The sequence below is a fragment of the Tasmannia lanceolata genome, unplaced genomic scaffold (genome assembly GCF_043159265.1).
Source record: "Tasmannia lanceolata isolate RefF3 unplaced genomic scaffold, GAP_Taslan_0.1 ptg000037l, whole genome shotgun sequence".
Classification (NCBI taxonomy): Eukaryota; Viridiplantae; Streptophyta; class Magnoliopsida; order Canellales; family Winteraceae; genus Tasmannia; species Tasmannia lanceolata.
In genome coordinates, this window is record NW_027518714.1 from 14224752 (window position 1) to 14237317 (window position 12566).

The 12566-nt window shown below is 40.7% G+C and overlaps 1 protein-coding gene across 1 annotated transcript; it reads right to left on the reverse strand.

The window, feature by feature from the left end:
* Positions 1–45: 45 nt before the first annotated feature.
* LOC143862124 (putative F-box protein PP2-B12) lies at positions 46–9549 on the reverse strand. The gene is made up of 3 exons (XM_077373117.1): positions 9213–9549; positions 8998–9119; positions 46–783 (listed from the first exon to the last, which is right to left on the reverse strand). The coding sequence occupies exons 1-3, from the start codon at positions 9465–9467 to the stop codon at positions 291–293; spliced, it is 870 nt and encodes a 289-aa protein (XP_077229232.1). The 5' UTR covers positions 9468–9549; the 3' UTR covers positions 46–290.
* Positions 9550–12566: the final 3017 nt, after the last annotated feature.

The window sequence follows — 12566 nt, forward strand, 5'->3', positions numbered from 1 at the left end:
TACTAGCTGATTTTCTACATTATATAACCGGACCTCTCCTCATAATTCCTGTGAAGCATTTTATGCTTGTGGAAAAAACCATAGTAGTCCAGAATTACAAGATTCTTCCGAATTTAGAAGAAGAATTGCTATCAGATGTAGCCTGTAAAAACGACAGTTTAATCAATCCACATATCTGCAGGACTTGAAAGCAGAGCAGAACTAATTCTGGAAAAGAAACCAAACATTTCTAAGTAACAGATAATAATATTCACAGATCTCCTCCAAAGAGGAGAACATCTGGCCTTGAGTTATGCTCTAGGCCTTATCTCAATGCCTTCAACAATAAGCCCCTTCTTCCAGTGACCACCATTCACCTCCATTAAACTGATCTCCACCACCCCTTCATCTCCCTCATCATTGAAGAACTCCCCCATCTCAATCTCCATCCACCCATCACTTCTCGCACGCAGGTGCTCTGCTTCGTCAGCTCTCGAGCTTACTGTGTGTGTCCGAAGGAGCCACCTACTACGAAGATCCACCACACCAAGCCGACGAGATAGTACACCAAGCCGACGAGACATTGGAGCAGTGTTGGGTTTTAGGATTACATTGTGTTCGGATTCCTGGCCTCCTAATTTAACTGACAGATTTGCAGGCTGGGCGTCGAATCCATATGTATCGGGTTGGAATTTTAGAACGGCATAAGCGACGTAATTCGTCTTTCGGGAGAGCATTCGAGCGTCGATCCTTCCTTTGATATCCAACCAACAGACGTCCAACAGCTCAGCCACCTCAGAAAACCTGTACAGATAAGAACATGACTTGGGACTTGTATATGCATTTCTGTCTGGTCATGATTTTACTACTACGCCACATTCCACAATGAGTTTGACATCTACATTCTCCCAGCAGACCACAGACTTCAAAAACTAAAATTCAAAATAAAAAACTAAAGAACCAAATCACATTAACTAAAGAATTTGTTCCAAACATCAAAAGAGTAAAACTAGTACAGAGAGCATTTAATAGAGTAAAACTAGCAAAATGCCTAAATTTTAAGTCCCGTTCTGTTTTGGATTTTGAGAAACGAATGAGAGTCCAAAAATGATTACTGGACTAAAATAAATTTTCTGGAGATGGGTCCTCCAAGAATCAATTTTGAGTCCAATAATCAGTTTTGGACCCACAATGGGCACTCAAAATCCGAAACAAACATGAAAAGAAGCAGTTTTGCCCATTCTCACATCGATTAAGGATGAGGATAATAAACAGTTTTAGCCTTCAGTGGACACTCCAAAGGTCTTGCCAAGACGATAATCCATGAATGGGGTTATGGGTTGTTTGGAGATCCTGGTAGAGCCATGTGGAAACTAGTCACTTATGCGGTATTCTGGCACCTTTGGAGGGAAAGAAACAACCATATTTTTAAAGAGCTCAAGCGTCGATGGGAAAGAATAGTTTTTGATGTGAAAGCAGACATTATAGCGTGTGTGGACCCCGATCCGAGAGGACGGTGCCGAGGGACGCGAGATCCCTCCTGCAATCCTCTAAGATCTCCACAATGTGAAGGAGAGCTCTACCAGGGAACTCTCGAAACGGATGCCACCCTCACAGCATAGCATGAGTGGCGACATAAAAAGAAAGATACATCCTGATCCGGAGCCAGAGCTCGAAACCAAGATATATCTGAAAATATAACTCAGAGTCGCCATCCATGGACACGCCATGGAACCAAAACAAATGCTCTGTTTGCAATGGATAACCAGAGATACGAAAGGTCCGTGCCTGATGACGAATGGAGAAGGTCCGAAGAGCGCCCCCAATTCGCCCGAGTGCGAACACTTGGTCTCTTATGCCATTTATTATTAACCTTGAAGAGTTTTAGGCGAAAATCATGTGAAATGGGAACAATCCTCAGGAGTCGTCTACCTAAGCATGCATTTCCTGAGAATACAAATAATAAGCACACAAAATAAAATAAAAGATGTGTCGCCTAATGATTGCTAGGTTATGAGTGACATACCTAACTGGTGTCTAAGTTCTGGTGGACGAACACATGCATGCTACAGCTAAAGGTATAGTTCTGCACAAGAAAGTAAGAAAACACAGCAAAATATACAATATAACAAAACAACAAATCCTAAGACTCTAAACGATTTAGCCCGAGTCCTCGGATGGTCTGGTATTCATCCAAAGAAGCCTACGTATCCCCGCCTCCACGAGAATCAAGGCAACGTAGTTCTTCGCACCTATTCTAAACTAGGATGCCTAAGACACCTAGACCTCTGTCTTAGACTCGATCTAAAAGACCGGACTAATTATTAAAGCTTCTTGAACGATTATTTAAATTCCAGTGAATTGTAGATTTTAGGACACCCTATATGCCCTAACTAAATGCAGGTTAGCCCTAAGCTAATGTAGGTGGTTCCTACAACCTATGTGTAACTAGGCTGTATTTTCTAAGGAAAACAATGGGATCACTAACGCATCTTAGACCTAGTCATCAGTCGGCGATGTGAATCGCCAACTGATCGGACGGAGGCGCTCCTATAACTCTAGGACAAACCCCTAACTCTAAAACAAGCACACAACAAACAGACAACAAAAGACAAACTCCTAACTCTAACACAAACACACAACAAGCACACAACAAAAGACAAACTCCTAACTCTAAAACTCTCTATCTAGGACAAAATCCTAACTCTAGAGGAAGATCTTGTTGAAAACAAGGTTTTGAAGAAAAAGGGTTAAAGCATTTATTTACAAAGTTTGGCTGGACTTGGGATGAAGATCCCAAGCTGCACTACGTACCTCTTAGAAGAGGATCAAGCCAACGTAGTTCGAAACGAACTCTCAAACTACGCTTCTAAAAGAAACACTTTATATTTATTTTTTTAAGGTTTTCAAATGTTTTTGAAGTGCTTTTATATTTTTGACGATTAAAAAGTGTGTTAACACCCTTCAGCTAAAGGGGATCCGATAGAAGAGCCTCCTTACCCACCATATCGCGGTAGAGTAATTTAGAGGGAAACGGGATCCCTAAAGCCTTGGGGGAAAGAAAATATATGAGGGAACTAAAAATCCGATACGAGAAAATAATCTCAAAGAGACGAAAACGAAACTAACCTTCGAGGGAAGACCCTGAACAAACGAGAGATGAAAAGCTTCTAACCCTAAGGGTAGACTTCTAAACAAAAGAGCCAGACAAAAACCTTATAATAAGAACTACTAAATCGATAGAATCCTGAAACTTGAAAATGATCCCGAGGAACGCGCAAAAAATGATCTCGAAAGTGAAGGGAACTTCAAAACCCTATAAGAAGTAATGATCTCGGAGAAGGGGAAACCTCTAAGCCCTGTAGAAAATGATGAGATAGGAAAATGGACACGAAGGGCAAAGGGGTGGCTCAAGAAATATTCTGTCATCGCCTGGCACGACAAAGTGATCTCAAGACATGATGGAACACCGAAACTCGAAGAGGATCCCAAGGAACGTGCAAAGATAGTCTCGAAAAAGAAAGAAAAACCCTCAAACCTTGTGAAGACCCTAAGATGGGGAAAATGATAGGAAGGGCAAGGGGTTGGCTCGAGAAATATTCCGTCATCGCCCAAACCTGACAAGATGTGCTCTCAAAATCGATGGAATCTTAAACTTCGAAAGTGATCCCGAGGGACAAAGAAGAGAAAAGGATTCCCAAAAACCAAAGATAAAAAGGAAAAGCCAACACTTGGAAATCGAGAGGCAGCGATTAGGATTTGTCCATGGTAATGGAATCTACTATTGAGGTGATAATATGGGCCATGAATATCCTAACCAAAAGGTGAATCTGATATACTCATTAGAATGAAGCAATGCCAATATCATCCTATGACACCATTATCCGTACTACAATATTTGGATAAAGTCACTGTTAGCATTGCCATACACTCATCTGTTTAAATGTTGATTATATGAATGACATGCCATGTAAGTGAATCAATCATTAAACCTGATGAGTATTAAACAATATAACGATGCTATTATCCTGATAGAGTAGCATAGATATCAGCCCTTTAACACCCTCTCAGAGCAATAATATCACCTCAAGTGTATTTTCCAAAGATACACCAGCTTATCTTGCTTCTTCCATCCGATATAACATTAAAAAATCATCACAATTTTTCAACGAAAATTTAAGACAACCATTCTAACAGAAATGATAAGCTGAGATAAGTGCACTTAGCAAACAAGATAGTTCCAACTGTATTTGGCGCACTTATCGAAACAGGGTATACTCATCAGATCATTAAAATACCAGCCTCCTATGACGCAGGGAAATGACATTAGCATAACCATGCTAACTTAATTGTACATTCCAATCCTGTCCCTTATCACTTATGGAATCCTCAAATGCTCTCACAATCCATAGAGTTTTCCCAAATCAGCTAAGAAAAGAAAAGATAAACTGAATTGGTCCAGTTAGCAAAAGATAGCGGTGTTAATGAATGGAAGCTGACATCAACACCTCCATGTTAAAATAGTTAGACCCAGTTCATCCCATTTTTTTTTTATCAGAACTTGCTCTATGGATCAATGAGAATTGTTAGAGGGAATTAGAAAACCAACTGAAGTAGAAGAGACAAACCCAAGTTTGTACAATTAAGAGAGCACGGTAATGCTAGCGCTGATACACACATATAATCTATTTCAATACCCACATCTACTCACTCCAATTCTGCTAACAGTGAAAGGAAAAATGAAAAACCATGAAGCACTACCAATTCCAGCATTACTATGAGAAAATGGCTAACATCTCACGCAATTTGTAGATCTTTGGGGTGAAAATATCATAGGATGGCATTACCTGTATTGGGAAAAATTGCAATCGTTGAGGACTCTCTGGAGCTTTTAGGCGATGGTATCGGAAATGATGGTCGAGGATTTGCAATGATCCAGATCAGTGATTGCCGGGCAAAATTGGAGAAGATGGGGCTGATTATTGAAGAAGCTAGACCTCCCAGCTTAATTCCCTTTCCATGCTCTTCTCTTTCTCTACCTTAAACCCCCACAGACCCCTTCATTACCTCCTTTAGCATATTCAAGGGAACCTCCTTTGTGGAATTTCCTCCTTCTATGCCTCTTGCTGGCTGGAATATAGAGAGGATGATAGTCCGACGATGATCAACGATGAGCAACAAGAGGTGGCCGATCGGAGCTTGCACTAATATCGCTAGGTTTTGGTCCGGAGGGGGGAACGTTGCGGGTTTCAATAGAAATGGGGATTTGGGTGAAATGGAGTAGTCGGCGGTGGTGGTGGAGAGGGGAGTGCTCGGAGAAGAAGAAGATGGTTCGTAGGTTTGGGTGAAATGGGGGTTGGATCGGAGAAGAGAGTAATCGGAGGTGGTGGTCGGAGAAAATGGTGGAGGTTGCCGGATTCCGATGGGTTTGAAGGTGGAAATGGGTTTGGGAGTTTCAGGTGGGTTTAATGGTCAGAGAAATGGGATGGAGTGGTGGCCGGAGGTGGCGATGGGATTCGGCTGTGGGTTACAGAGGATGAGGATGGTGGCGGTTGGTGAAATGGGTTTGAGGAGAAAATGGGAATGGGTTGAAATGGTGGTTTTCTTATAGGTGGAATCAAAAGGAAAACGATGATGGTTGGGGATGGTGGTCGGATGTGGCACGGCTGAAGGGTTGACCGGAGTTACAGAGGGAGTGGCGGCTGGTGGAGGCAAGGCCGAAAGTGGAGGTGGAGGTGGATATGTGGAAGAGGGTTTGGCGGTGGAAGGGCGGTGCGGCCGAAGATGGGAGCGGTTGGATCTCCGGCGGAAGGTGGAAGAAGGTAAGGGATTGGTGGTGGTGGCCGGTGGTCTCCTTCTCCTCCCCTCTCTGCAATCTCCCTCTCTTTCTCTGTTTTTCCCTCTCTGTTTTTTTTTTTTTTTTTTTTTAATGAAATGGGGGGAAGAAGGTGGAGAGATGGAGGTGGAGTATGGTCGGAGAATGGGTTTGGTGGTGATGGCCGGCCGGTGGGAGTTGCAGATGGCTGGCCGGACGGTGGAGGAGTGATGGTGGTGGTGGCCGGCGGCTATGGGAGATGGTGGCTTGGGTGGATTTCCGGCAGACCAACCGGAGAAGATGAATGGTGTGGGGGTGGTGATGATGGCTGAAGATGTAGGTTGTGGCTCGGCCGGATTCCGGTGGGTTGGCCGGAGCTTGGAAGCTCCCCCTCTCTTATGCGGCTGCAGACATTTTTTCTCCCCCCCAAACCCTAATCAATTTGGGTTTATAAAACAAAAGGGAGTTATATTCGCCCCCCTTTTCTCCCCCGGACAGCCACTTGCAAGTGCATTTACAATAATTTTTTTATCCTAGTAGGGGGGGCCAAGTTAAAAGAAAAGGGAAAATTTTTATGAAAAATATCTTCTCTTCATTTGATCTTCACCCTTCAAATTTCCTCTTAAATTCAATGGCTGGGATCAAAAGAAGACTAACCACCTAGGAAGCTTCCAGGAAGCTTCCTAAGATTCCCCCTAACTGATTTTGTTACACACTAATCCGCATACCCCCGTATCTCCCTGGACAACCCATTATGGCAAATTTGAACTGGCTTTTTTAGGCTCCAGAGCACCCCTTTTCTGGCTAAATCGCCACCCTTCTGAACTTGCACCACGACATCGTCTTAGCTCGTTCGCTAGGCAAACGGGCTCGGATCGCGACGAAATTTAACAGGGACCTTGGCAAGACCCTAAGCTAGCCCAGGGTGAAATTAGGGACCTCAGAACACTAGTTTAAAAAAAAATTAAGCCTAAAACATGGAAGTGCAGGGCATGGTCAAAATGGTATTGGGAAGGAGGCACCGAGTTACAACTTAGGGGATATCCTTAGGAATTGGAAGGCCATCATTCATGAAAAGAAGAAGCAAGTCGAAGCGCCAAAGTGGCGTCCCCCACCGAGCGGATGGATCATATTAAATTTTGACAGAAGCTCAAAAGGGAACCCGGGTCAAGCAGAAATTGAAGGCTTATTCAGGGATTCTAGTGGAACAATTCTTCAATCTTACTCCGGCCTGACGGGGTATTGCGGCTCAAATGAAGCAGAAGTCCGAGCACTATTATGGGGATTGAGGTGGTTCCCAAACCATGGGAATGACAACTTAATCATTGAAGGGGACTCGACAAATGCAATATCATGGGCTTCCAATAAATCAGCAGGTCCATGGGAGTTTGCGGATGTCATCATGGAAATTAGGGATCTAGTGACATCTATATCCCCTCAATTTCAGCATATGCGTCCGCTCGGCAAATGAAGAAGCGGATAAAGCGGATAAACTCGCACAAGGAGGAGCACAAAGAGAGGAGATGGTCATTCTCCAGGCAGATCGGGCAAGGCACATGAGGAGGAATGAAGGGGCAGGTGAAGGGTTGAGAACCTAGTTCTAGTCGCCCCTCACGGGTAGGAAAGACCGATATGTAGGCCATGTGTTGGTGAGGAACTATATGCAGGAGAGAGTCACTGTAATTGCTGTTACAACAGTGGGACATCTTGTCCCCATGATGTAATTCGAATATAGTTCATCAATTAAGTAGTTACCTGTCAAAATAAAAATCCAAAACGGACAGCGCCTAAGGGAAGCTTTATTGCAATCCACTTTATGTCGGGACAAATTGGAATGATGAATGATCAAATTGTGGAGATGCAAATGATCAAAGTAGGAAACACAAGAAGAAAATAGAATGATGTATAGAAATAGGAATTTAGGCAAAGCAAACCACTTAAGGCTTTAGCTTAAAGACTTTTATTTACCCACATATGGAGGCGGCTACATGGAAATAAACTTCCGGGCGTAAGGATATAAAGTCCTGAGGACACAATGCCTAGAACTATCAATCTAGGGCTCCACCCCAAGTTCAATAGCAACTATTATGCCCGCACTTGGATGAAACAGAAAGGAACAAAGGAAGAACACAATTCTAGAGACCCTAGAGCATTTTCAAGATTATTTTTGAAATGAGACCCTGAGCTTTCTTTTATAGAAAATAGAAGACATGAAGGCACCCTTTTACAACAAGCGTCTTTTGAATAAACAAGATACCCTTTTAAATAAAGAAGATACCCTTTGACAACAAAAGTGTGTTTTGAATGGAAATACCATTTCACACGAAAAGATATGTTTCTTTGAATAAAAGTCTTTTACAAAAATTTTTTTTTTTTTGAAAATACCCAACACTTTAATGGTACTTGCCAACCACCTCTTTTTTTAGAACTTTTAATTGCTTTGTACAATCACCAAAATGTTGTAAGACCCAATGAAAAAATTACAGATATAAGAGATGTGTTGAAGAGAGAAAAGAAGGGGGCGGCTATACCAACTTCAAGTTTTTAAAAATATGAAGTTTATATTGGTCATATCATAAGCAACAATCAGCACAGTTTGTAAGCATTTTTGAGAAATAGTCAAATGGGATATAAGGTATTATCTCCACCTGATAAGAACTCTGGTTATCGCAAAGGAAAATGGTAATACCACCCACTTGTTTTGGTGATCTTTTCACTGGGACCAGTGAAAATTCACCAAATAAAAAAGAGGCGAGTGGAAGTGGGAAAAAAAAAAAAAACAAGTAGGTGGCAATGTCATCTACTATTAGAATATATCCGATCGTTTAGTGTTAGATTAAGGCCTTGTTTGTTTTGGATTTTGAGAACCGAATATGAGTCTTAACTGATTATTGTACTCAAAATCGGTTCTTAAAATCCAAAACAAACAGGGGCCTAGGCAACTGCGATTGATTAGGATACTATCATAGATTAAGGTAATCCTTATTTAGTTATTTCCATACTTATCTTATGATGTTTCTAGATCATTCTATATTTATCACTTGAGTGTTCTAAATAAACAGTCACTAAGGCACTTTGTAATTCAATCAAAGATAAATGAAAATCTCATTATTCTACATCTACCTACTACAAAACAAAGATTAAACAAAGTAATAAAAAAAAGGTATAAACATTGCCAAAGGGAAATTCAGTAAAGAACTGACCTTGATTCAGGAGGTAGAGAAATCCACTGCCAATACCTGGGAGTATCTCCCCATATAATACAAAGCTCCCTTGAAGACAACATATAGCATTTTTTACCACTCGACCTCTCCAGACAAAAGCTCTGTTGTTGAATAAAATCAGAATTCTTCTACAGTAATTCAAATGCTAATCTCAGAGTCCCCAAAAGAAGGAGAAGAGAATAAAAGAAACTTACGATTTTACCCTCGTCGATGAGAATGGGATGACAGAGACGAAAGTAAAGGTCTTTCTTGGACGAAAACTCGACCGGAGAAACCGATCTAGAGAGGATCTCAGAGTAATCGGACGGCAGGAATTTATCCCAAACAACATCGGAATCTGACGCCGATCGGAAAATGGAAGAAATGACCGACGATCTAGACGCATCTTTAGGAGATGTGAGTGATATAATCTGTGAAATACAACCTTCTGGCAAACTACACAAATCCATTCCCGAATCCCAATCCCTTTCAACTCACCGATTTTCTCAGATAAGACTAAGAGAGAATGAATGTAAAGAGAAAAAGGAAAAACCTCGGCTTTATGAAAAGGTTAAAAAACCTTCGCCTCTGAGCTTTCGTTAGAACAACCGCCACGTGGAATCGTGTACGGAGACAACATCTTATGACTACAAAATTTGTATCATTGATGGCTTCCAAATTGACGGTCAAGATTAGCAGGTCAAAAAAGTTAAAAATAAAATAAAATATGAGACTCGGAATTTTCCTATGTCATAATTGTTTGGACCATTTGGATGGATGCTTAATTGGGTGCCCTTAACGTCAAGGTGGCAAACGGGCCTCGCAGGCCCGCGGCCCGGCAAGGCACGGGCCATGCCGGCACGGCACGAATAACTACAGTGAGTGTGCTGTACCGGGCTTGGTGGGGCGGCCGGCCAGGCTCGGCCAAGCCTGACCCGGCCCGCAAGCCCGGATGCCCCCTTTAAAAAATGTGTTTTTTTATAAATGTGTTTTTTTTAAAAAAAAACCCGAGAATACCCCCCAAAGGTGTTTCAAACGGCTAGTTTGGGGGGTATTCTCATCCAAAACTTATATATCTGGAAAATACCCCCTCCAACAATTTTATTACAAGGTTATTTTAGTACTTATGTTTCTCATCCCTTTGACACATGGCACAAGTTTACTGCATAGTTTTTTTTATCCAAAAGTGAATAGTATTTTCCTATAGCAACCCTATTAAATTTTTTTTATAAAGATGGGAGGTCTCAAAGAAAAATTTATTCAAAATTAAGGTATTCATTCTGAGTTGGTTGCCCCACGGCACGTTTGCCACGTTGAAATTGTGGGCCTATGAATAGATTAAATTGAAGAGAATGGTAATGTGAAATTACCATGTGAACCCATCGTGATTATAATATTGGTTCATTGGTGTCTACACCTACCTTAGTTAAGATATGGATGGGTTAGTGTAAACCTGTCACATTAGATTAAAATAATTATTAGATAATCACTTTCCCATTAGATAATTATTAAAAAAGGGACAAATATATATATATATATATATATATATATATATATATATATATCACTTTCCCATATAAAACTCATAAGTTTACATATTATACATGAAATATGGTGTAAGCCCATATAGTAAAGTATTTTTCAAAAAATATAAGGCTTACCCCATAGGATGATCCAAGCCATCCATTTGATGGGCAGCATATTTAACCCAAAAATCATTTTCATTGGATGACCCGAACCCTTAGATCTATAGAGGTTTCCATAGTATGCAGTCCCACTATAGATTGTAGGGCTAGGATCCAAGATTTTTTTTTTTGTTTTTTATATTTAAGTCCTTTGGTTGAAAAATGTGATTGAACGGGCCGGCCGAGCCCGGCCTGGCCCGTGAACCCTTCCGTGCCGTGCCTTGCCCGGCCCGCGAGCCCTTCCGGGCCTGACTTTTCCGTGCCATGCCGGCTCGGCACGGCCCGTTTGCCACCTTGACCTTAACCCATAAGACAAACTCAACTTGTCTTTTCTTATCTAACCATCTGCCAAAAGATATAACAATTCTCAATAAAACAATCTAGATATCCAATTAAAATAGAAAAGATAATTAGAGTTCATCCCATTATCAAAACATGGTAGTACAAATATTAGTGGCCAAAACTATTATATCGCATTAACTACTTGTATTTATTTCAATTAGGATGCCCATTGGCATAAAATACTTATATTATTACTCTTTAATTGCCTATAATTTTTAATCTATTTACTTGGTTCAAGATTTAGTCATATATTATTTGTTTCATATTTTATTAATTTTTTTATTGCTCATGCTTAAACGCCAATTAAATCATTAGATCTAGTATTAATTACAATAAATTCATTTGATTGTCTTACATATTTTTTATTTATTGATGTATAGTAAATTGTAGGTCCCCTGCTAGGTGGTACTCTCACTCTCCATATCATTTTCCTTTGGGACAAATCTTCTTTAAATGGCCAACTTTAGCCAATGCCCCTAAAACACATAATATGAGTATTTTCCTAATGTGAAAATGGTGAAGTTTTCACGTTTGGGTAAAACTTCTATACCGTGATTAAGGTTATGGTATTATATAAGGCATGGATTATAGACCTTTGTTGTAATTTTGGGTAGGCATGGCCCAAATCACATTTACAAACATGGCAGCTGATTCCGTCCCTTGATCTGGTGAGGCACTATGTATGTGTCTTGTTCCTTGTACAAACATAGGAGCCTGGGAGGGGATCTATGACTTCCATTATCAGATCACAACAATGAGACTCACTAATGGTGTCCTTTGGGTCCGTTTGGTTGCCACCTAAACAATATTTGTTCGCAAAAGGAAACTAAAAGGGAAATGTTATCAGCACAACCAAGTTTTGATATTTCTGCTAATCTGTGCTATCTTTTAGTATTTAGGAAATTTGACACAGGGGGGACAAATAAATGACATAATATCACAGGGGTCAAGTATTTGTTGAAAATCACAGAAGGGGGTCAAAACCCGGTTAACAAAAATTCGAATGACTAGAATGCCCCTCTGGCAGAAACAGAGTGATTTGACTTACAAAAATAAAAAAAACATTTAAGTTTTCCCTCTTCTCTCTTCCCTCTTCTCTCCTCTCGTCTCTGTTTTATTTTTTTTCGTCCTCTCCTCCGGCGATCTCTACGGCAATCTCTCCGGCGATCTCTCCGGCGATCTCGACGAAGGTGAAGCACGTATGAACGGTTACGGTTCAAAAAATGTGAGTTATTTCGTCTCTCTCCCTCTCCTAACTGCCATGCCATGTTTTTTTTATTTTTTATTCACCTATGTAACCATGAACTTTTTTTGATGGGTTATCTTTGATTTGTAACCATTTTTCTGTTAATTTGTGCTTGGATTTGTGATAGGATTTCAATGGTTGAAATATAGAATTTTTGAAGTGTGATGAGTGTCGGATTGAATCAATTGAAATGACTAAAGTTTCCAACAGTTCTGCTTGTTTAGTGTTTGATGAAAGTTGTGACTTAGCAATATCTTATCTTCCACAAAATTTAGACAATAAAACATGTCACCAAG

Bases quoted from the DNA above. Each gene is read 5' to 3' on its own strand.
- LOC143862124 (XM_077373117.1), bottom strand. From the start codon at position 9,467: ATGGATTTGTGTAGTTTGCCAGAAGGTTGTATTTCACAGATTATATCA. The intron at 9,120-9,212 runs GTAAGTTTCTTT...ATTCAACAACAG, and splicing joins TCATCGACGAGGGTAAAATC to AGCTTTTGTCTGGAGAGGTC. The intron at 784-8,997 runs GTCAGTTCTTTA...TTATCTGTACAG, and splicing joins TCTCTACCTCCTGAATCAAG to GTTTTCTGAGGTGGCTGAGC.